General features: G+C 36.5%; 4 protein-coding genes across 12 annotated transcripts; 2 read left to right on the plus strand and 2 right to left on the minus strand.

Moving 5' to 3' along the window:
• Positions 1-55: 55 nt before the first annotated feature.
• On the minus strand, positions 56-6,050 carry LOC100121570 (importin-4). Its single transcript, XM_001605130.6, has 15 exons — positions 4,675-6,050; positions 4,322-4,408; positions 4,149-4,256; positions 3,926-4,078; positions 3,671-3,856; positions 3,301-3,595; positions 3,047-3,201; positions 2,373-2,976; positions 2,027-2,262; positions 1,751-1,953; positions 1,331-1,671; positions 1,061-1,245; positions 771-979; positions 340-647; positions 56-262 (listed from the first exon to the last, which is right to left on the minus strand). The coding sequence occupies exons 1-15, from the start codon at positions 4,726-4,728 to the stop codon at positions 138-140; spliced, it is 3,249 nt and encodes a 1,082-aa protein (XP_001605180.1). The 5' UTR covers positions 4,729-6,050; the 3' UTR covers positions 56-137.
• On the plus strand, positions 5,454-14,451 carry LOC100121551 (alpha-tubulin N-acetyltransferase). 9 transcript variants are annotated; one of them, XM_016985471.3, is made up of 9 exons: positions 5,454-5,723; positions 8,018-8,175; positions 8,270-8,419; positions 8,512-8,683; positions 8,782-8,923; positions 8,996-9,113; positions 9,319-9,388; positions 9,580-9,620; positions 12,363-14,451. In XM_016985471.3, the coding sequence occupies exons 2-9, from the start codon at positions 8,072-8,074 to the stop codon at positions 12,730-12,732; spliced, it is 1,167 nt and encodes a 388-aa protein (XP_016840960.1). In that variant the 5' UTR covers positions 5,454-5,723; positions 8,018-8,071; the 3' UTR covers positions 12,733-14,451. The 9 variants fall into 9 exon arrangements, with proteins under 9 accessions (XP_016840960.1, XP_016840962.1, XP_016840965.1 ...); XM_016985473.3 differs by having other exon boundaries at positions 9,322-9,388; positions 12,363-14,441; XM_016985476.2 differs by lacking the exon at positions 12,363-14,451 and adding an exon at positions 10,435-11,759.
• A 111-nt stretch (positions 14,452-14,562) lies between these two features.
• Positions 14,563-18,854, plus strand: LOC100680532. The gene is made up of 4 exons (XM_003425041.5): positions 14,563-16,112; positions 16,404-16,736; positions 16,804-17,061; positions 17,141-18,854. The coding sequence occupies exons 1-4, from the start codon at positions 15,825-15,827 to the stop codon at positions 17,168-17,170; spliced, it is 909 nt and encodes a 302-aa protein (XP_003425089.1). The 5' UTR covers positions 14,563-15,824; the 3' UTR covers positions 17,171-18,854.
• LOC100121514 (tyrosine-protein phosphatase 69D) lies at positions 17,259-24,794 on the minus strand. Its single transcript, XM_001605076.6, has 11 exons — positions 24,201-24,794; positions 23,744-24,040; positions 23,068-23,655; positions 22,690-22,983; positions 22,354-22,616; positions 21,822-22,277; positions 21,477-21,741; positions 20,119-21,377; positions 19,750-20,037; positions 19,233-19,661; positions 17,259-19,146 (listed from the first exon to the last, which is right to left on the minus strand). Exons 1-11 carry the CDS (start codon positions 24,277-24,279, stop codon positions 19,063-19,065), a joined length of 4,302 nt encoding a protein of 1,433 aa, XP_001605126.1. The 5' UTR covers positions 24,280-24,794; the 3' UTR covers positions 17,259-19,062.
• Positions 24,795-24,823: the final 29 nt, after the last annotated feature.

The raw sequence follows: 24,823 nt of genomic DNA on the forward strand, positions 1-24,823 counted from the left end.
CGATTAATAAATGCATACAATAAGAGGTATAGGTATAAAGAACGGACGACGTGTCTAACAAGTCATGCATATTTTTTAATATCTTACTTTATATTAATGCACTTTCATATTTTATATAAAAATGTTAGTTAAATTATTTACACAATCATACGCATCACAAAGGCGGCGCTTTCTGTTGTAAGTTGTCCGCAAAAAGAGTTCCATTCTTCGGGGAAATCCCTCTGAACTAATTTCATGAATTCGGCAATAAGATTTTTGGTTTCTGAAAAAAAGGATAGAATAAAAGATATGATAAATTGTATTTATGGCTTGAGATTTCTTGAGATTCAATTAATTTACCGTCATCTGTATTTTCTTGCTGAATAATATCAGTAGCGATTTTCAAGAGCGTATTTACATTTGGTCTGAGTACCGCGTGACCGTTCGTGTAAAGTACTAAAATTGACTTGAAAACTGTTTTATTTTCTTCTAAATCTTCTCTTAACGGTAAATGACTGATGAATACCGGAAAGACTTGGTCCAGCGGTATTATGGAGTGATTCGTAATAATAAGTCGAGCTATAGCTCCAATAATATTATCCCGAGCACCGGCATTTGATTCTCTGGCTATGGCGTTTGAAAGAACTTGAAGAATCTCGGCATAGTGTCTGTATGCAAGTTTTAGATGCAAAGAAAATATTTTTTATTTCGGTTCAATACCTTGTTATTCGCGAAAAGTATATAATAAACGACAGCATTATTATATTTATTATAAACATTGAAAAGGATACGGATATATGAGCTCTTTTCCGTGAAAAGCTAATTCACCAAGACCAAATATAGCGTTACTGCGAACTTCGTCGCAAGGGTCGTTAGTGAATTTGACGAAAATTGGGAATAATTCAGGTACAAATCCAACTATTTGATGTTGCAACGACGGAAAACATTCTAGTATTGTACCAATGCTAAATGATCTCTGGGAGTCAGAGTTTTTGCTTTTCTAATAAAAAAAAAGACATAATAATATTAGAAACGTATCTAAAAATACGATATAAATTTGAACTAATGAAAAATAAATTACCAATCTTTTGATGAGTACAGGGAATATTACTTGTAGATACAGCGCAAAATCTTCAGGCGTGAGAGCTTTTCCAAAATTAGTCAATACTTGACCAGCGCATTCAAATAATAGTTCGTCATGTTCAGCTTCACCTTCATCTTCTCCTTCACCACCAGCTTCGTCTTGGTCCTGGCATTCAGTCCGTCCTAATAACACCAACTCAGTAGTAATTAATACAAGTTTATATTATAATAAAGTATGAGTAGAAGATGCCAATGAAAATATGTTTACCAAACATAACGGCTGTGATGCAGTTCATTATAGCCTCTTTGTGACCAGCACCAATAATGACATCCGATTTGAGATGTTCCAGCAATTCAGCACACGAGTCAAGCGCCTGCATCACTACGCTTCGTTCTTCATCGAGTCTTATAAGTTCGGATAATTTGGGTATGAAAATCGAAAGGGATTTCTGAGTGGCTGCTGCTCCTTCAGAAGTTTCAATTTTAGAAAAATTAAGGCAAAATTGCATCAGCGCATCAATAGCGGCTTTTCTTATATCTTCTTGTGGATAGTTAAGAACTTTGAAGACTTCTTCAAAAGATTTCTCCAAGTATGGCAGGAATGCTCCCCTAATTATAAATTGTTAAACTTATTTCATATATTCAATATAAAGGCAAAAACAAAAAGTGATGAAGGGAGATTATTTACTTTGTGTGTTGAGCAATTTCCCTTAAAGCTAAAATAGCTTCTTCTTTTTCTTCAACGAAAGCATTTTCTACGTTGTAACCAATAACATCGTCATCATCGTCATTGTCATCCTCATTATCGGAATTTTCTATATCTTCTTCATCTTTATCACTTTCGCTTAAATCTTCGTAAACCAAGTAATCAGATTCTTCGTTGTAACGCGTCTAAAAATAATATCAACATCAATATCAATCCTTATATTGAACATGGAAATTAAGTATCATCGTTGAAAATTACCACTATTCCTTCAGAACTTTGTACACTATTAATCATATATTCAGCTATTACTGGAAGGACGGAGGACATTTCTTCTTTCATAACAGTGCTGATTGATGCAAGAAGACCATAAACAGATTTTTTAGCGTCGGGATCTTCTGTTCCTTTAAGCAAATTCAAACCTAACTCGAGTGATTTCATAGCTAAAGGAGCAAAGTTTTGTTCGCCTATAGTTCTTGCCAAGACGCCCAAAGTATCTGCAAACAATATTTTGGTGAACACGTATTGTATATTATGTTTGCTATCATAGTCATGTTGCTCTTTCTCAATATAATAAACAAGATATTATTTCTTAATTAGTTCATACCTACTGCTTGAATTTGCAAGCAACTGGTTTCCTCAGTTTGGTTTTCCACTACTAAATATTTTTGAAGTATGCCAATGATCTTTTCAAAGTATGGAAGCATATGCTCTTTGCTGGCATTGGCAGCAGCGCCAATTGCACTTAAAGCAAGTTCACATATATGGACTGGACTGTTAGGATCGTCAAGTATTTCAAAAAGTATCGTCATGAGAGTAGGCAAGTAAGGAAGCAGACCCTCATTAAGATTTTCGGCGAATATTTCTAGAGCGTAGAACATGCGATCGGCGGATGGTGAATCTTTCTTTTCTTGACGAATTTGATTACAAATTTGACTTAAAAATTGAAAAAGAATTGGCAGTAGTTCATCTGCATAACGGCTGATGTCTGGCTGTAAATGTTCTGAAAATTGACCAAGAGCAAAGAGAGCTGCGTTTCGAACAACTGGTGAAGCATGGGTGATGCCTTGACAGATACACTTTAGAAAAGATTCAAGATATTTGTTTCGAATGTATTCGGAACATCCTTCAGCTAATACAGCCAGCGACAAATAAGACGCCTTTTTTACATAAATATCAGTTCCTTCCATTCCTGATTCAATGTGTTTTAACTGAAATTAATTTTCAGATAAGCACATGAGATTTGGATTCAAAATGCAAATAAACGAATCTTTTGCTTACCATATATGGAACCAACTTTTCTGGAGGTAAATGTAATGCCAACAAATCCAATGTTTGCGTTGAACTTGTAATTGGTGTGTTGTCATTTTCTCCAGAAAAATAAATTTCTTGTTCTTCATCATCTGGTTTTGAGCACATTTGCAAAAAAAGAGTATCTTGAAAAAAGAATGAGTTTATTATTATTTTTTTATATTATATTGAAGTATATTGTTAGTGATAGTTTGCAATCCATTTGCAATGATGTGATTTTTTACCTATTATAGGTTCAACCAATTTGTGTTTAACAATAGCCTTTTTCTTTATTTTAGCTAGCCATCCAATGAATACTACTGCTTTCATTTTTAAATCATCATCCAAATCTTTATTATTGATAATAGTAAGACACATTTCAACCAAATTTTTAACATGTGGTGCAATCACAGATTGAGCACTTTCACACAATTCATCCAACAATTCAAAACCTTTTGCTGCTTTTTCTTGATCAACAGTAGTTAAAGCTTGAATAATTTGCATTACTCGAGGCAACAATTGATGATAAGCATTAACCATCTATGTATACATAAGCACATTACTATTCTGTATAAGTAAAACTAAAAATAGAAAAAAATAGAAAATTATACTTACAATCTGATTTCCCTCTACTAATGAAACTAGATGCAACATTATATCTAAAATATAACACGATACTGGATTGGCTAAATCCGTGAATTTATTGAGCACATTGTTTAACAATTCCATGATTGTTTGTACATGAGGTAAATATGCATCTGGTGCTATTTCTGTCATAATTGACAAGGTGTACATGCCCAGCTATAAAAATATATGGTTTTTAATGAAATTCGGTCAATATATATTTTATGTTGTAAAAATTTTTCTTACCTCCTGTTTAGGAAACTCGTCACTTTCCATAAGATGACGTACAAACTGCAAAACTTCTGGCCAACCATTATGAGGTAATTCATGTTTTACTATCACACCAATGAGCTGTACAATTCCATTTTTAACTGGTTTTTCAGTTTCATTTACAAGAGCCTAAAAGAGTATTAGGATAATTGAGTATTCTCATATATTTTATAACAAGTATCAAAAGACTGTCATTTACCTGTTGAAGGACTTGTTTGAATTCTTCCTTAATTGGATTTGGCACTGGTGCCCAATATTTTGCTTTATTGAAGCGTTTCCTCAACAAGAGAGCTGCGTACTGTCTGACCTATACAAATAAGAATAATTTTGAAGTAGTACTTCATAGATACCAATGTATATCATCAGTATTACCTGTAGATTATTCGAAGTAACAATGAGCTGATAGAGTGCTCGAGTGCTCTCTGGGTTTTTGAACGCTTGTCGGAGCTCTGCTGTTGCCTAAAACAAGACAGAACAATTTCTCATCGACTATATTGAGAACATTTATCATGCAAGCTGTTATCAGAATATTGGACTAGCCAATCATGGAGAGGAAATTGAAAAAAGTGACAAGCACTTGGAAAGGGAGCAACGGAGCATAAGGGCAAACAAGGCTTTTGTTTATTCAAGTTATCAACTTGAGGTTGGGGTAAAACACGTGTTGCTACGTGAAAGCCGATATATAGGTATAGATATAGGTGTGTTAAAAAACTAAGCAGCCTAACCTGTTGAATGACTGTGGTATCGGTAACCAAAAGTTTTCGTATTATTTCCTCCATGATTGAGATTCTTCTTCGTTGTCGTAGCTATGTCTAGATACAAGGGTGCGATGCACGGCTCGTTGATGAAGAGACACTCGGTACTTTCAACACTTGGATGGAAAACGCGACTTCTTTTTTTCGAACTCGCTCGGAGCTGTAGAAGACCGCTGACCGCACTACCGCAGAGAGCAGGCGAGCAGCCAGGGAGCACACCAGACGGCACTGCAGCCGGAACCGGCTTTCGCAGTTTCGCATTTAGACATCTTTAGCGTGAATCACTCCTTCATTAGACAGTTGGACTAATGCGGACAGACGGACTGAAATAATTCTCCGCGAGTTTCTACTAAATTCTCTTTCATACCTACCCAGAATCCAGAATTTACAGCCTCATTAGCTTTTTAAGGCTGTTTTACAGAGTAGATAATGCGCGCACAGCGATAAATAGAGAACATTCTCCCGTTAGATAAAGACTTAGAAATCTAATAATTTTACTTTCTGCAATGATAAAAAAGTCGATGTAATTTGTTGTTTTTGCGCAGTTAAATATAACGATAACACGCGTGCTTAAGATTACAGTATAAAAACCCGCCGATAAACAAATTGTACATCACTGCAAGATGCGGACATCAACGTCAGAGAAAAGAAAAGGCAAAATTCAAAAAAGCCCGCTAGGGCGTTTCTAAAATCTAACGGCGGTCGCTCTATATAATATGTATACGAGATGTGGCAACGCTGCTTGCGTCAGTAGGCGAAAGGCGAAACGGTGAACTGCAACGATTTACGATTATATTCCATACTCGCAGTGCTGTATACGAGATTGAGAGCAGTAGTTGAAGTCGAGTGTGGTGTGCCTCTCTCTGGTCTGTCACCGTCTCGGGCCGCTCGCATGCTAATATATAGTGACTAATGGCCAGGTGTTGTTGACCGCTCCGATTATACTGCTCTACTGCAATTACTATATAAACAGGATTAATCCAGCAGACAGCATGTCAGACTGAACGTTCTAAGCACAGGTAGATGAACAAACTCTCCCTATTAGCGCGTCTCTTACAATTATTTATTCATCCTTCTAACTGGGACATTATACCTAATCCTGCACTTATGGTTAATCTATATTTGTCTATTTCAATGCTCGTCAGTATTATTTGCCGAAAACGCGATTTCCCTGTATCGCGCGTAAACGTATTCTTTTTCTTCTTTCGTTACGGTTATCCATTATATCTTACATTTTTCGAGCGAATGCTCATTTAGGCCACAGGCCATAGACGACCGCAAGGCGCAAGCCATAGCCGCAGAGTACAATCGTACTTACACGGTGTGCAAGTACCTAAGTATACACTAGCTCTCACGCATTAAAGATCGAACGACGCGACTTTGCGGGATTTGACAGTTACATATAGTACGCGTGCGCCTACTGTTTTACAAAGCCTCACCTTACCTCACACATAGCAACGAATATAGACTTCATATAGAAGAACGGTTCGTATAGCGGCGAGGGGACGGAAAGCGATAGTTCGGTACGCTCCGCGAGATGGCGGCAGCCATCAATTTCTATCGTGCTGTCTCTCTCACTCTCACGGCGCCATTCAAATTTTAAGCTTGCAGTCGTCAAGTCAGCCGAATGTCAATCTCCTTGCTACATGAATGTTATAAAATTAAATAATAGCAGCGTAGATGTAAATAATAAATAAATATTATATGTGACGCACTATGAAAATTGTAATAGTGTATAATAGTTTAATTATTACGTGATACTTAAAATTTAATTTTCGCTACAGTGTGCGTAAAAACAATAAATCGGGATACTTGCTCTTAGTTAATATTAGTTTGTTTATAATTAAAAACAGCCATCAAAATAAAAACAATCAAACTAATATTATTCGATGGAAACCAATCGGGAAGGTGGCTAAGTTTTCTTCCATCAGGAAAAGGATAGGATAAAAGGAAAGCATAGGTGTAGGAATGGCGATGATGATACACATAAATTATTTACATTTCATGCAAAAAATTGAAATCCAAAACCATCACTATTTTTGGTACAAAAAAACCAAATTTCTCGTTAAAAATGTTTTGTATAGACTTTTTACCTTGATAATCATCAAATTATTTGTTTATTTCTGCAATTTTCCTTTAATTTATCTACATCTGAAACTTTTACTAATGTATAAAGATTTTCATGAATTTCGGACGTTATTATAACCTCTGATTACTGAATTTTCACATTTATTTACTCTAATAACACTCGTGATAAACAGATTTACCGTATCTCATCACTGGGAAATCTGTGAAAGGTCAAATCAGGATTTTTTGCCTTCGATGTTCCACAATCGGTGTAGACACAAAGTGCACGTGGAGGCGACATGCTGACCACGAAATCTTCTTCGCTAAACACGATAAACCTATCCAAAAAAATCTCACGAAACTAGAACGATGTACTTCCCTATTCACTACTATTATTTATCGCTATTTGTTGCAAAAAAAATCTGTAAACTGTCGACTACAATGACCAACAAACACAGAGACTGCGGTAAAGCTCTCTTCGCGCTGTTTACACAGCAGGATCGAGCGGGAAACTGACAGGAGCTGCGTTTTCGCGGTTTTTTCCTAGTCAGAAAAATATGGTTGTCGCAACCAATACTTTTGTAAAACCTCCTTACACACTCATTATTCATTTTCTTGTCATTTATTTACTTTCATTATTGTTAAAAAGTATATTTTACATAATATACTGCATGAATGATGAATCGTCTGCTTGTGCGTGCTCATATGCGCGCCAAGCTGTAGGAAACTCATAGGTGGCGCCGCCGAGCGGTTGGGTAACAGAACTAACGGCCTGTTACCCAAGCTTTCGTCCCCCCATTTTAACCCAGAACCGTTCTTCTATAGGAAGTCTATATTCGTTGCACATAGTGTCACCGCGACTCGGTATAGCCCGCAAGTGCGGGAGAGAAAGAGAGTATCCATAACTGATGAAAAAGTAGCTATCCAATGATGCCCAAAAAAAGATAACGACGAGATGTCATTGAGTTCTTCACTCATCACTTCGAAATTCTTAAGTTTATAGGTTAATTCGGTTCAAATTATCATGTAATTCATTGTACTTGCTGTGCAGACTAAAATACATAAACAAACCAATAAGTGGTATACTCTCTTTCCCTCTCTCCTACTTTTGCCTTGCACACTCAACTCTCTCTATATTATATCCAGATCATCTCTAAATATTAAGGTTACTTTTTCTTATTCATCGTCTTTCTCAGAATTTCATTGTTATTTCTCTATTTTTACCCAAATTTATTGTTGTTTTCAGTTCTCGAATACCTCTCTACGTAGTTTACATTTTGACAAACAAACTTTTATCAATATGGACTTTCGATTTGATATCAATAAGCTTTTGCCAAAAAGGATCAATAAAATTACACATACACTTATTCCTGAAGGCTTTAGAGGAGATCGTCGAGAATACAAGTAAGTATTTTGAACATTCTAAAGTTTAAAATATGTTGAAATCCATTATCTGTTGTGAAGGATCGATTGAAATATACTTTTTTGATTTTTGCAGTGATTGCCAAAGGCTACTTACAAGAATACTTGATGATATGGGCGAGGCATCTGCGAAGGCTCAAGGACTTAATAGGACTATCACCAGTGCTTTAAAACTCAGAGATACGGATCATATTATTTACCTTATGGTTGATAATGAAGGGAACAAGTAAATAATTTTGAATGAATTTTCTTAAGTCTTAGTCATTAAAACTAAGAATAATTGATAAATCACATTTTGTGTACAATGAATTTTCGCAGTGGGCTTGGCAGCGTTGTTGGTCTTCTTAAAACTGGCTCCAAATTGCTATTCATGTTTGATGAAAACGGCCGTCATTATCAGATAAAGCCTCGATGTATTCTAGACTTTTACATTCATGAATCGCGACAACGTATGGGATTAGGAATGGAATTGTATCAGCACATGCTCTCAGTTAGTAAAAATTTGATTATTGAAAAATTATTTCAGACATAAATTATGAAATATATTATTTAATGGCTTCAACTCAATTGATATTTTTTAAATTTTAGGAAGAGAATTTAAAACCAATTAAATTGGCGATAGATCGACCGTCTGATAAATTTTTATCTTTCCTCATGAAGCACTATGGATTAACAACAATAATACCTCAAAATAATAAGTTTGTCGTTTTCAAAGGCTTCTTTGACGACGGTAAGTATTATAAAAATCTTTTATATCAAATGAGCTAATTACAAGCAATTTGAAAGTCATCTTGTGTTATAGAAATTGAAGAATCACAGAGCAGCAACAATAGAAACAACTCAGCATCACCCACTAGACAGTCTGTTGATGGAAATAATCAAACCAATCTTACAGATATCCAATCGCCTAGAAATAATAGGTACCCATCTGAATTTCTATTGTTTAAATGACGTTAACCCTCAATTGACAGTGGTATAAGGATAATATTATAAGTTAATATAGAGTTTAATAGTTTGTGTTTAATCAAACTCTTTGAAAATTTATCAAATTTGTACTAATGTCATAATATTTATTTAACCTTACATGATTTTTTTATTGATTGTCTTGCTTTTTTAACGAACAAGCAGTAATGGAACACCTCGCAGCGCTTATGGTAGATATGCCGCATCCCGTCCACCGTGTTCTATGGCTACTGTAAGTAACAATGTACACTATTTTTTTTTTTTTTTATATATTTTCCTAATAACAGTAATAACATGAATGAAGTTAATTTCGTGATTTTGTAAATACATGTTACAATTAATAACTGTAAAGTGATATGAGAATCTTAGGTATCAACACCATTTTATTTCGATTCATGTTGATTGTTAAATCAATTTTTTTAGATAATACACCATGCTGTGACTGATCAACCAGCTAATACAAAGTATGTGACATGAATCAAATATATTATATATGTGTATGTGCATAGACTTGGATATTTGAAAGAAAGAAAGATTGGAACTGATTTTTCTTGAAATGTGTTGCGGATTTAATAACAACAAACAAAATTTTTTTCTAATATAAAAATCAATTAAATCAGTTCTAATTTTTCTTAGCTGTAACGTTACTAGAAATTCATCTATTTTTCGTTGAGAATGCTTTTTTAATGAAGCAATGCCGTAGTTCCTTTATAAAAAATGTACGATTAACTCTATAATTAGGATAATATCAAAAATGTTTAATTCCTGTAACCTGTTACAATTATTGATGCACTTCCGCGCGCTTCTTACACTTTTTGCTACTTGAAATCACTAGCAAGTTGCGGTTGTAATAATTTAATATTGCATTACTTTTAGTTTTAAAAAAATATTATACAAATTAGGACATTAAATGCAAAGTTATTTAAAATAAATTTTGTAAATTATAATATAACCATAAAATGTTACTCATCAATAATAAAAATAATCAATATGTGATCTGATAAGTAGTTTCATATCATCTAAATGGCTGATAGATTTTTAAATAATTTGTATAATACACGTTTGCTTGCATTTATATTATCTGAAAAAATCAATCACACTATTTGCATGAACACTAATAGATAGTATAGCTGGGTTTTTGCGTTATGTATACGTATATTTAATATTTATATGAATAATTTTAAGTTAATGTAAAAAGTTAGCGTGGTAACTGTATACATATATTATTCGACTTTTTTAGAGGTTTTTATATTTTTTTGTAATACTTATATTTTTTAGGTAATAATGAAATGCGAGCTGCATGTGAAAAAACTGATCTCTATTTCTGGTTGACGGCGAATACACATTTCTTTATAAAACTAAGATGCGAAGTTTTTAAGCCGCAGAAATAATGATAAACTTAACACATACGCATGCGAATATTGCGTGGTGTATATGTTGTGGCTTCGGAATTTAAGTTGTACGTTTGTGCAAGCTTTAAACATTTTTTACATATACATTTACAAAAACAGAAGTAATGATGCACTTACTTTATCAACTTTTTTTATAGAGTTTCTGAAATACTAGTAACATTTATTATATTTAATCATTTATCGAATATATACACAAAAGATACATCGTGAATTAATCAAGCTTACCAAGAAGTGCATACTATCTCATTACATTTAAACAAAAAATTGCGTTAAAACTCGTAGTTTTTTAAATGTGAATCTACCATTCATGCATGAGCAATAGTAGTCGTGATTCATTTTTTATATGTATGGTTTTCGATAGATTTGATGTGCAAGCGTTTTACTGTACCAATGATCATCAATGCCTTTATTACTTTATTTGGTGCGCACGTCTTTCAATGTGATAATTACAATCAGTTTTTTTTGTTATCAATTTCAATACATTTTTGTATTTACTTTCGATCTTTTATTCTCTCTCCTACCAATTGTAGGTTGTACTACGTTTTCGTACTTAATATTTTTTACAAACACGAATGTATGGCAGCTAGCCGATTATTATAGATTTAGGTTTATCTCAACGCACAATAAATGGAATTTCCCGGCAAGAATTAATTTATAAAATCGCTTAATTAAGTAAAATTTATAACTTTGTAACTTAATTATGCATAATTGATGATAACTTAATTGCCTAACGGAATACTTAATTGTATGCATAAAGCTCTCTATTTTTATTTTAAATTTAAAGTCAAACAAATTAGAACTAACTAGTTGGCACTTTGTACGTTCATATTATTTGAAAATAAATGTAGTTCAAAAGCAAACTAGTTATTCGTTCGCTTGCTTTCAAGAAGGTTTTGTGATAAAAAAAAATGTATGTATTTAAGATTTGGGAACCATTGTATAGCCACCGCAAATCATAAGAGCCTGGCATTGTATCGTTTTATATAAGTTATTTTTTAATGGCTTAAATAAGTTTTACTTCAAAAAAATTTTATGTCTATACGTTTTTGTGTCAAGTCAATATGTTTGCCAGCTTGGTTAAAATACTCAGCTTCATCAGTCATAGTGCAATTAATGTTTTCGCGAAAACAGGCTTTAATTTATAACCGCACTATTAAACATATATTTATCAACGTTTATTTATTTATTTATTTATCTCATAAATAATTGATTATGTTTATTATTTTTCCGTATTTGTAACAAAAATATAATTTATTAAACTGTATTTCAACGCAATATATTACCACTTTTGTTTATTTTTGTTTTATAACAATCAGACTTACCAACTATAAAAAAGTTCGTAATTCAGCTTAAGTTTATGCGTTTGATTGCTATAAAACGTAGTACCTTTACGTACCTCCGTTTTGTTTTAAAAATCCTTGATTATCGACGTCGCATGTTTCGTGTGTACAAACCTATATTGTCCAAGTATATTGCAAGTCTCTAGCACTATAAGCACGTGCACTTTCGATCATCCAAAGCTTGTGAAAAAGAAGAAAATGTTCTTTAGTTGATATTCAATTTAAGAAAATGTTTCGTTCATTCCACAAGAACACTTTGCAAGTATTGAGTAACTGAAAATGTTAGTAAAATGGTTGGTAAGATTTCAAAAGTTATAAAGTTAGTCTACTCCATGTATATAAAATATGAATGTATACATCATATACATTGTTGAAATCGAATAAGTAATAATTTAATTCACCTTAAAATGCAAATAAAATACTTTAAAAATAACTATGAATAACTTTCCGTTAGATCGTCGTTGAGAATGTTTCCAGATCGGCCAGATTCAGTGACTTTCAGTAATTATGAAAAGCAAGAAAAAGAAACTACAGAGATTGAAGATGGAAACGATAGTATAACAATTGCTGAAACAATGGTGGAAGACATGCACATACACGAAGACAATGATAACGAAACGGTATTTTCTCAACCTGAGGGTGTAACAGATGACGTAAAAGACGAACTAGAAGAGACTCCAGAAGCATTGGCAGAGGCAAATGATAATGATAAGATCGATAGCGCGATTTCCGTAGCAGGCTCTGAAGAAGTTCCTGTCGACGAAAACGCACTAACCAGTGCGGGGCACCTAGACCTTAAGTTTTATCATTCCCCTTTGTGGTAAAAAATTTCTTTTTCGGCTGCTAACTTTTGATGTTTTCAATGTTTTGTATTTCAATAAATGCCTATGATTAAGAGATATTGGTTAGTAAGGAGTGTCGAGAGTCCAGTTTTTGAATTTTCATCAGACAAAGATCTGTGTAAACATGTTAAGTACGGTTGTCATGTATTCAATTGTTAAAACTATAATTCAATTCCTTTTCCCATATAACCGTTATGAAATTTTTGTTGAAGTTACTGTTGAATTCTCATAATTTATTGTATTACGTTTTGACGTATAACGATTATAAATTTGTTTTTATGAGCGAGGATATATACATTTACAAAAAGCTACATATACGACGTGCCATTGTCGAAAATTGAAAGCTATTTTACACAAGTAATTTGATAAATGAACATCGAGGACTCCTCTGACACCCTTTTCGAATGTAGCAAATATGATTAATTTTATAGCATTTGATAGTATTTAAGATATAGAAACTGTAATTGATAGTTCTAAACAATTTATACAATATAGAAGCATGATTAGCAACATTTTAAGTTACTGTGAATATTGGTTTAGCAAAAAATGAGTTTGGCAAAGCCTACGATGCTATCGAGATCTGATGAAATCAGAGGTGGAAGTTAGTCTATTAGAGCCAATTATTAAGTCTATTCCCGACGAAAATTCTAAAATGTTTACAGCTTATTTGATCGGTAAATAAAGGACCGATATCAGATTTCAATGTATAGCTATGACGAGCAATTAACCTTAGGCATATATTTACGATGAATAAATATCTTACCTAATCGTAAAAAATTCAGTCTCAAGAAATAATAATAATTTATTCCTCTAGTTGTAATAGACAATATACAAAATTGCATTGATGCTGCATAAGATTTAAAGAAACGAAAGTAGAGACATTTTTAATACTTGCGCGCCTTTTAAGAAAAGTATACAGATAAAAGTTACCATATACAGGTAGACTTTTGGATGTTTCGAGTGCTATGTGAATGTTGAGAGAGAGAGAGAGAGAGAGAGAAAGAGAATATCGTTCAATGCCAATTTTTGTAAACTTTTTAATATCTGTACACGTTGCGTTTTGATAACGGTTTTATTGAAATAATTTAATAGACCCAATAGAATTCCAATCATTAGTCCAATTTATTTATTGATATAGTTTATACAATGATGGTTACTTAGTTTGTACTCCATGCATATTCTTGCTCGCTTAATCATTTTAAGTGCTTAATTTTATTGCCAGCCAAAGGAATTAAGTACTGCAAGTATTTTAAAATTTCAAAAATCAAATATTTCGAAGTCTGCGGCGCTCATTTAGAATGCGTTGTCTCGTCTCAGGGATCATCTTCATAATTTAGTATACGTACCTTAAAAGTGTCTATTGTGCTCCACGTAAGGTTCTATCAATTATTATATCGTAAAAGATGTCAGACAGTAACGCTATGTCGTACAACACACGCATTTCGAAAGATTTACCGAATCATCAGTTACACAATTTTGATTATTTCTAATCAACGAGATAATCAAAGCGTAAATCTATATCGAGTTAATGCAAATACCAAACTGCGTTACTTTTACGTTTATGTTTTCTGTTATTAAAAAAATATTATCAATTGTTAGCCTACTGTTATTTCGTTGTATTACGTTGCATTATACGTATACCCAATGTACGAATTTGTCTAAAGCATATGAATAAATATACAATATAAAAAGCACAAAAAAGGCTCTTGAAATTTTAGATACATCACACAGCGTGTAATTGAAAAAGTAGACGTATTATCCGGTTGACACGGATATCTTCCCCCGTGTGCGAGCTAGTGTTCGCCACGGAAAATAGAAAAAAAAGCTCGCGTGCTGAGTAACGGTATTTGACGTAGTTGTAAATACATTTTGGGATAAGCAATAAGTAGGTAGGCAGAATCTATAGGTAGCCAAGGTAATAATGCGTTATATATGTGTGCCGCGTCGCGTAGTGGCGAGTAGTGGCATAAACGAGCCGATCGCGACGTCAAAATAAATATACATGCGGTATAGGAAACGATGACGGTCGCTCCGCAGTAATTGGGCGCGTAATTAATATTTTACTATCCACATCGACGAGCTATAAATATAAAAAAGTACGCCGAGACAGAGGCGCGTGTACAAGTATGCTGTACGAGATAGGCATTGGGAATACGAATAAGTTCCGAGTAGCCGAGTAATTGTAACGGGCCCCGCCGGCGAATATGCGCGAATATATATAAAAGTCGAGTTCGGGGGCAGTTCAACCGAGCGCACATCCTCGCGTATACATATTATATTTGCAAAAGTGGCAGGTACGCACACAGGAGAAAGAGACAGAGTAAAAAAAAGAGGAAAAAATTTATATGCTCCGCGGAATCGGTGAGCGCGCGCCAGCCTTATGAATCGCTTCATTACTCGGTGCGCGCAGCGACAGTTGCAGGACAAGCTCTATAAGAGGACTCGTTGAACTCGAATGTGATATGCTAATTCGTTTGAACCCGGCGTGCGCTGAACTTTGCCGGTCGTCGAAAAGAGTCGAAATTCGCCAAATCGTTATTATCCGGATGTTCGATTCAACCGATTTCCAGGACATCGCATATTTACATAGAGCGATTCGTCGGAAATCGTTATCACGCCGTATAATAATCGTAATCTACAATCCATTTATCGGAAATCGAGCCGATCGAGGGAATTAGGCGGCGCAACTCGCGCGCGGATGCGAGATCGAGGCTAACAAGTGCCGCTTCTTCTTATACAGGCGCAGCTATAGTACATACTGCAACTCGCGCGGATAGGAGGACAATTATTGCATATTTGGAATAGGAAGCAGTGCGGCAGGGAGTCGCGTGTGCGTGCAAGAAGCCGCGAGAACGCGAATAAGTGCGGAGTAGGAGAATTTCCTGCGACGAGTTTGCAGTCGCGCGCGCACCGATCGGCCGTCAGTCACGCACGAGTCGAGACAGCTCGAGCATGAGTGCAGCTCGTCGATGAGCGAGAGAGAGAGAGAGAAGAAGAAGACGGCTTGAGGGGAGTTCACGTAGTTCTTTTTTGCGATGAGCTCGTCGAGGAAAACCGCCGCTGTTGAGTGAACAATGATTCTGGCCGGTTTCCTTCTGCTGCTGGCCCATCACCTCGTGACAGTCCGGACCATGGAGGACACCGGGGTGCAGGAGTCCAGCGACGCCTACCTCCGCAACGTCGTCAGCGAGTTGCAGTTTCTCAACGGGATCGTCTCGTCGCCGGCGTCTCATTCCGAGCCGGAGGAGATCGTTCTGCCCCCGTCGACGCCTCCCTCTCGGCTGGATTACCAGGTGGCGAACATCCCTCAGACTTATCGGCTGCCGCCGCCGCCGCCGCCGCCGCCACCACCACCTCCTCAGGTATTGTTTGCGCAACTAACTGTTTTCTTTGATGTGCCGTGCGGATGAATTCTGTCAGCGCTGCGGCTTCGATGTCGCTTCGTCTCTTCACTTGCGCGTTGCCGTTATTACATCATTACAGTTAATAGGCGCCTTGACTCGCTTTCGTACATGCATCGCTCGTTGAAAAGCGCTCAATCTGAAGAGAAATCACTGATTTATCTTCGTAATTCTAAAATTTCTTGAACAAACTGTAACGACGGTAACGGCGACATCGAGTAACGCTCGCTAAACGTTCTCTACCGCACACAGGTCACGCCGAAGAGTGTCCCGTCCTATTCCCTGGATCAGCATCATCAGGTTGAACGGGCTCCGTCGCGGAATCCCATGCTCCTGGGATTCACCCCCGCGGAACTCGCTGCGATGTACAAAAAGGCCATCGAACGCGGGGCAGCCGTCAAGTACCAGTCGCTCGTTAACACGATCAACCACCATGCGCCGAAGATATTCGGCGCCCCGTTCGAACTCGCGGGAGAGGCTCGACCTCATCCTATTGCTCATCAGGAGTCTCAATACGCTTATTACTTCTATCCTCTTCAGTCGTTTCGTCACGAGCTGACGGATCCTCACGGATACCATACTGTGGTACGTATGCTCCTTTGGGCACCTGTTTCATCTCGTTATTTTCTGATTGTGTCTTCTTTGCGAACAGCCGAATTATAAATATGACTCCGCGCCGGCGGAGAACACGAAGAAGGAGACTAGTTCGATGAACCCCATCCTGGTGGGCATAAGCAGCTTCCTGGGAATGGCTCTGTTCTTCATGCTCAGTCTCTTCTTCTATCCTAGATTTGTGCATTACATGCATTTCCCCTTCGTCACGACGTCCAGAGGGTTTAACAACGAATTAACGAATCTCACGCATTTCGTCACCGAAGCTATCGATTACTACAACAGCTACGCGAATATGGTAAATTTTGTTTTAGTATTTGTTTCGTACACGTCACGCATCCGAACACTTTTTAAGGCTTGCATTGTTTTTCTTGCAGAAACAAAATAAGTACCAGCGAAAATCATAGCCTCTTCTGATACTAGTCTTAGTTAAATTCTTACAGAATACAGGTCGTTCGAGCGATGAATAATCGAGAAAAAATGATTGCTTACTAGTAATCAGTATCCAGTTTTATTGATACAACTCTTCCAGGTTCTGTATAATTTGCTGTATATGTATATATAAATTTTTATTTACAAAGAGTCAAGAAGCCGTTCAAGATCCGATCCGCTGTCTTCGTCAGTCAGATGCTCGCAGTCCGATTATAAATATAGCGCATACAATAGAATAAAGCTTAGAGAAATTAAACGAGCGTATAACAATGAACTTGACAGACGCTAAAATTACCTTTTTAAAAAATTTGTCTTACACTTAAAATCACGCTAACAATGGCTCAAGCCAGGTATAAAATTAATATGTATATAAATATATGTATACGTGTGTATAAAAAAACCTACTGACGATTCGAGTTACTTTAAATTTACAATGAATTTCACGTTCTCAACTTGGTGTAATACGATGAAACCAAAAAATTATAATATTTATCATATCATATCACGAAAGAAAGAATTATGACTTCGGTGAAACATTGACTAGAAAAATAAAATAAAAACATAAGCAGCGATAGAAAATAAGACAGATCATTTCTCATGCATTATCTCAAGTACTACTCAGTAATGTATAATACAAGAAATAATTGTAATAATATATTACCTATGATTAAAGTATAATATAATAATAGCAAAAGTGTAATCATTGCTTGATGGCATGATGAAGGTAATAGAGATTTTAGTTATGAAATAATGCGTAATAATAATAATAGCAATCTTCTTACTCTAAATATTCGCAAAAGTTGAGACTTTTTCGATATTACCTATTCAGTGTATTACAAATTCAATTTTCTAATGGTTCTATTCAAAGATGTTCTTTTGTATAAGAAATTGTATAAAAAATTATTCGTCTGGATCGATAAGAGCCGATTAATAGCCAGACAAAAATACGTGACCGATAACGGGCTCTATATGCGAAGAAGGCTAGCGTTTCCTAAAGTGACCTTTCTTCGACCAAATGTCACAATGCAAGTTGTTCAATAAAAGTACGTCAGTCTTTCCGTAGGAAATATTTGCTTTTACGTACGCGCGTATGGGCTAATATGAATATGCATATATTAGCTTCTGTACGTCCGCCCACATCAAGTTAAGGTTCCTCATACAATGTCCCTTTTTCTAATACAAAATTATGCATTTTCTTTGCACGCGCACGCTGTTTCTTAATGCTTATACAATGTGATTATCATTCGGTATTTTAAATAACTAATCGATAATGATATTGAGTAAAAAATCTAGGATTTACGCGGCTTATGTCAATACTAAACTGACATTAAATCAACTTGTCAATGAATATTCGACATACAATCTTTTGCGAAATCTTTAGCAGTTCAAAAATATCCATGGTAAAACTTTGGGTATCTTTCAAAGTTACATTTCTTATAAAAACTTTTAGAAATATAAATACAATGTTTTTCCTCCGTTTGTCACGCAAGGTTCCTTTATCAGTACAAAACTAAGCGATTTAGTTGAGATTTCGTAAAAAAGAACTATTGTAAAAAAGTATTTAAGAAAATGATTTCCTTAGAAAAAATGTGCGTATGTATGAGCGACATAAAATGTATCCCGTGCTCTATGCAGTAGAATAAATTTTATGCTCAAGTTTCATCGCTGTTATTAATCAACTTATTTGTTCTCAAGGAAATATTAGTCGAAAATACGCGAGAAATGAGATTGGGATCTGTTGAGCTTTACTTTACCCAAAAAGCACCGTTTTGCAACGAAACTCTACTCGTGCGATCCAGAATCAATCCACTTGAAAATCTTGATTGTGAAACATCTTAGTTGCTATCGATTCATCGATTTGTCTTCTTTAAGAATCTGCTTCGTTTTCTTCGGCGAGATTATGCAAATCTAGGTAATTAACGATCCCGCGATGCAGAAATTCATACTGGGCCTTAAAAAATTGAACCAATTCATAAATACGTTGTGAATCGGAAAAATAAATTATTTTTATGTAACGATGTATATAATTATACTTACAAATGTGCTTATCATTCCATGCCTCTGTGATCTTAATTTCTTAACTGTAGTGAAAATATCAATCCTCTTTTCGATGCGCAGTTGTTGAACAAGAATGCTCAAGGCTACAAACATAGAACTTCTATCTGAGCCATGATTGCAATGAACAACAAGTGGTCCAGTTGATTCTGTATTATTAGTTTGGGTCTGGTCAATCAGCTCAATGATTCCTCTCGTGACTTCTGGTACTTCACCTTCCACCGTTGGCCATCCATGGTATTGATATTGCGTAACTACTAGATTTTCGTCAACCTTTGTGTTAGTTACGCATAATTCTCGACGTGTGAAATATGGACAACTCTCACTTTGAATGTATCGAACGCGAATGTGATCATAAGAGATTTCATCATCTGGCCAGTAACGCGGGCACTTACGCGGCCCTTCTGCCAACTGCGATTAATTATAAGTATACATAAGTGTAAGTTTGTTGTTGAATAATTTATGTACGAATGTTTATTTTCAAATTTCATGTACTTACGTCTGAGAGCATTACTATTGTCGATATACACTGTTCTGAAATCATTCTCCAAAAATCGGCTATTGTAGAGTCTAGAGGGTCCTGCGTTATAATGAAAGACTCTGAATTATCGTAACCCTCTATGAAAGAGGCATTGATGTATGTAGAATGTTCTTTTCCAGGTATAGGTGTCAAAATGACACGATTTCTATCATATGGTATGACTAGCTCACTCCTATTTTTGTTTCTGTTTTCTTCTCCACCTCCTACTGAGAAAGATTTTCGATCTTCTAATACTGCACTAATTTTCTGAAAGCAAAAAGATTCGTGTTGATAATAATTGTTCTTTGTGAATTATAAATGTTTTGTAAAATAAAAAACTGTACTAACATCGTATTCTTCCTCCATACGACACTTTTCTTTCCCGTTTTCTCTTTGTCGAAGTTTTTCGATAGCTGCTTTGAGTTGAGGTGCCGCTATTTCGGTATCACCGTATTGACCCATCTCCATCAAAGCTCGATAAATAAATATGTACTGCTTCAAAGACTGGACTAAGAAGTTTCTCTGGTGTCTCAAATCACATACAGTATTAAATATCGATACTTGTCCCTCATCTGCCAATTGCTGCATCAAAGAATCTAATGCAACCAACGTTCCAGTTCTTCCAACTCCAGCACTGCAATGGACTAATATGGGACCCTTCTCTAGTGAGTACGCCTCGTTTACTCGCTTTATAAACCTTAAAATTGCATGAGGATGTTCTGGAGCCATAAAGTCTTTCCAAACTAGGAAGTGATACTGAACAATTTTTCTTGTATCTCGTTCTCCAGTTCGAATCATTTTCAGTTCTCGTACGACATAATCAGAGTATTGATATTCACCTACGTGTTCAACTGTTATGTCGCCGAAATTTTTGGTTTCACTTTTGTCTGGCCAGTACTTGGCGCATTTAGTCTTTGAATACTCTTCCAGGTTTGTAAGCATAAGAACAAGTTCAAGATGCTGTTCCCATATCATTCTCCAATAGTCGCAAACTGTATTTTCCATGGGACCTTGAGCGCAAATAAACTTTTTGCGCTCTTTGTAACCTAGTACGAAATTTGCGTTTATATAATCAGAACCGCAAATTCCGTCCATTTGAGCGAGACGGACACGAGTTTGATCGTAACATTTAATGTCCGGATAACGATTTTTATAAATATTCTCTCGAGCTTCGGAGGCTCTTGTCGTTCGATCGGTGAATCGATCAGGTAAAAGTTCAAACTCATGCTGGAAGCCATAATCAGAATCCCGATGGCGTTCTAAGTAAGCTTGCAGCAATTCGCCTTTTGGAATAGGGGGCATGTCCGGAGGAGTGGCAGCAACCAGCTGATGTCTGCCTCTCAAACTCTGACATAAATGCCTAAAACTATTTCTTAGTGTTATGATTTCTTCTCCACGTTGCTGTACTCGCTTCGAATAACGATGCAAGACGCATAGCGTAATCAGAAGAATAATGATGATTAAAATGAGAACGAGTGATATTTGTAAAATAACTCCAAGTGTGGTCATATCTTCAACAATCACTAACTTAGGATCAACACCTCCAAACAATGGTGGCAAATAACTGCTATATGCTGGTAGAAACTGATTCTCACTAGATCCGTAAACTGCGATAAAAATAACGAATATATCAATTAGTCAAAAACCGACAATCAAGAAATATAAGAATTCAATACGAATTTTTTCGAATAATTATTTTTACTTACCAATAACTTCAACGAACGCCGTGTAGTTTGCTTTTTCATCTAAAAAGCCATCAAACGGTACAAGCGTATTCTCTAAATCGTCTTTTACAGGAGCTATATCTTCCCGCTTTTTTCTTAAACTATTTTCTGTTTGATTAACAGCAGTGATAGGCGTGGTGGTCAACGTAGAATTTTCAGATTTAGTGTTATTTATTGCTTTAGTTTGGGATGTTTCTGGTACTTCTGTTGTGCTGAAACTTGTATTTACAACAGCTGGCGTCGGACTCTGCCAAGAAAAAGTTAAATTTAGTTAGGCACTATTAGCAATTTCGTTACAAAATTCAATGAATAAAAATAACTTCTAACCTCTGGAATAAAGTGAAGTAATGTTGGTATGGGCTTTTGCTTCAATCCCATACAACGTTCGCAGGCGGCACTTGCATTATGGGTCTCCCCATCGCCGATAAATACTTCAGGAGGTAAATGGTTGCTATCAAACGTTTCTGCAAGGTATGCTCCTCCTAACGGGGACGAGTAAACGTATTGATAAGAAAATACAGAAATTTCCTCGGGTGAAGGCAAGTCAGCCAGGGTTTTCTGAGGAGCAAGTTTCACAATGAAAATTTTGTAGCAACATATAGGCCCATTTCTTTCCGAGATTCTCGGCATGTAGACTTTGAATAATTGTCTATCTTGACTCTCAATTTTATGCCAAGATCTAGCATTCAAATTTTCACGATCCGGTACTGTGACAGGCATCGTACAATTAGCTATTGCTTCTGCACCATAAAATCGTTGACGCGTCTGACAAGATACACGAACCTAAAAAGATAATATTTGCGTTACGTATAGTTACATACTGTGTATATTTTACATGCTAAGAAAAGAATTGACGTACTGTGTAATTAGTATTTGGTGGTAATTGAGTTTTGTGGATATTCTTATGATGAAAATCTACATGCTCTATAAATGGTCTTGAAGTCTCAGTCTTCATTCGACCACTATCATCCTTGTAAGTTGCCTTACCATTGATTTCAATCTTATACTGTATTATTATACTGTTAGGTTTCTCTGGAGGTTCCCAGTTCACAGACATAAGACTTGTTCTACTAATGTTGTCAAAGCGGCATGACACAGATAGATTTGTAGGTGCACTTGGTACTGAGGAAACATAATTTATAAATATATTTACATTACATATGGAAATATATCAAAATAAAATCAAAATGCTAACCTCCATCTAAAGTTTCTGCTTCAAATTCTTTACTCCAATTACCGCAATTTTTTGTGAATTCATTACAAGCTTTAATTTTAAATTTATAAGATGTGGCTGGTTCTAGATATTCAAATAAATACAATTGGCTTGGTTGGACTGTAACTATAGCTTCTCTTGTTTGGTTTTTATGGCTTGCTACTACCATATAATAGTGAATATGTTCTTTAAGCTCTGGAGGTGGGTTATTCCAAGCTATTGTTACTGTGCTTGATGTCATGCCATTGACATTTAACTTTGGTATGAATGTAGGATCTGAAATCAACAATAAATATTACAATAGTATGATGGCTCAGCAATTTTCTATTCATTTTATAAATTATGAATATATGAACATACCCCTTTCCAGTGTTGTAATCCACCTTGGATCTATTTGAACATGTGATTTTCCAACTTTGTTTTTGGCACTTATACCTATTTGATAAGTAGCTCCCTTGTCCAAACCCTTCAAGACAAAGCTCGAATTTCCTCCATTGATCAACTCACTGTTATACTGCCAAGAGTCTGTACCATTTTTCATGTATTGTATGAAGTAAGTTTCAATGGGTTCGTTGCCATTGTTGACTGTCCAATTTAAAAAAATACTTCCAGCACCCACTGTCTTCAAAAAGTCAATGCTGATAAGAGGGACATCAACAACAAACAGATGTCTCTCAGCTGTGACAGGACCATAATAATCTCGAGCCTGACAAGTGTAAGTGCCATTGTCCTTGCGAGCAGCGCTTTTGAAGGAAAGCGTCAATATAAAGTGTGTCTGGTTCATTTGCTGCACATGAGTGAGATTTTTAAGGCGCTCTGAGTTATCGGAATCATTGCTTTTGGACCAAGCAAAGTCGGAGAGTGGATCACCATAAAAATGACACGTCAGGTTTACTGCATTCATGGCATTGACTCTAACGCTTTGACTAGCAATGATTCTAGCTGGTTCTAAAAACAATGCAAAAGTCGAGGTGTACAGTGAAGAGGCAGTGCAGAAGGAAGGAACTAACATAGAGGTAAGTGGAAGACAAGTTACCTATGACTCTTATATGAGCAGTTTTGTTGACAAGCCCAGCTGAGGTAACGGCATGACACGTGTAATTACCGCTGTCCTGTCTCGTTGCAGTCTTTAAATCGAACCTATCAGCAAACTCGGACTCTTTGACAGAGCTGACGTTCTTTCCATTGAACGTCCACCAGACAGTGGAGACTGGCTCGAGGGATTTGCAGATGAAATAAGGTGTGCTGCCAGCTTCGATGACTTCGGAGCCCTGGGAAACCACTATCTCCAGGAGCTTAGAATTAGGCCCTGAGCTAGAGCTGACATCCGACTCTGTGACAATATTTCAAATAACAATGAGCATTCAGCTACGTTCGCGGTCGTGCGGGGGTGGGGATGGGGTGGGGTTTGCGCGGCTCGATGTCGTTCTCAGAGACAGCTATGTAACACACATCGAGGATAGCCCGCGTGAAAAAATGTACGGTATACTCACTGTTGTCGTTGCTGTCAGCGGTGGCGAGCAGTAGGCTCGAGCAGATCGCGACGAGGAGGATGGCGAGTTGGTGCTGCATGATATTTTCGCGCGTAGTTCGCCGCTGATGTATATATTACGCTCGCTCGCTCGCTCGCTCGTCAGGAGAATGAAGCTACGGCGGTAGTCGTCCTTTCAGCACTTTGGCGTCGTCTCTCCGAGAGAATGATGCTGGGCATCAGTGAGCATTCGGCCGGTCTTCTCTATATTTTCGCCCAGCGATGATGCCGCGGACGCTCAACTCGCCCTGCCCTCGCTCGACGGCAGCATCGTGGCTGTGTAGCTCGATAATCCGCGCACAACTAGATTCAAGCTCTCGATACTCCCGGTATTTCTCGACGCACTTCTTCCGCGACTGATCTCTCTCCGGCTGTAAGCGAGAGAAGCGTCACCCGAGTCTCTCAATGGCTCCGAGTGTACACTTACGAGGCGACGTAAATGCCGAGCGCTTTTTTTCCCCTTCGTTTTCGGTGATATTCCGGTCGGTCTATCTCTCTACTGCGGTGGCCTAGGCTAGGAGGGTTGAGGGGGGCACCGCCGCTTATGCTTCTCTCTCTCTCTCTCTCTCTAGTCTCCGGTGCGGG

This window comes from Nasonia vitripennis, chromosome 1, assembly GCF_009193385.2.
Source record: "Nasonia vitripennis strain AsymCx chromosome 1, Nvit_psr_1.1, whole genome shotgun sequence".
Lineage (NCBI taxonomy): Eukaryota > Metazoa > Arthropoda > Insecta > Hymenoptera > Pteromalidae > Nasonia > Nasonia vitripennis.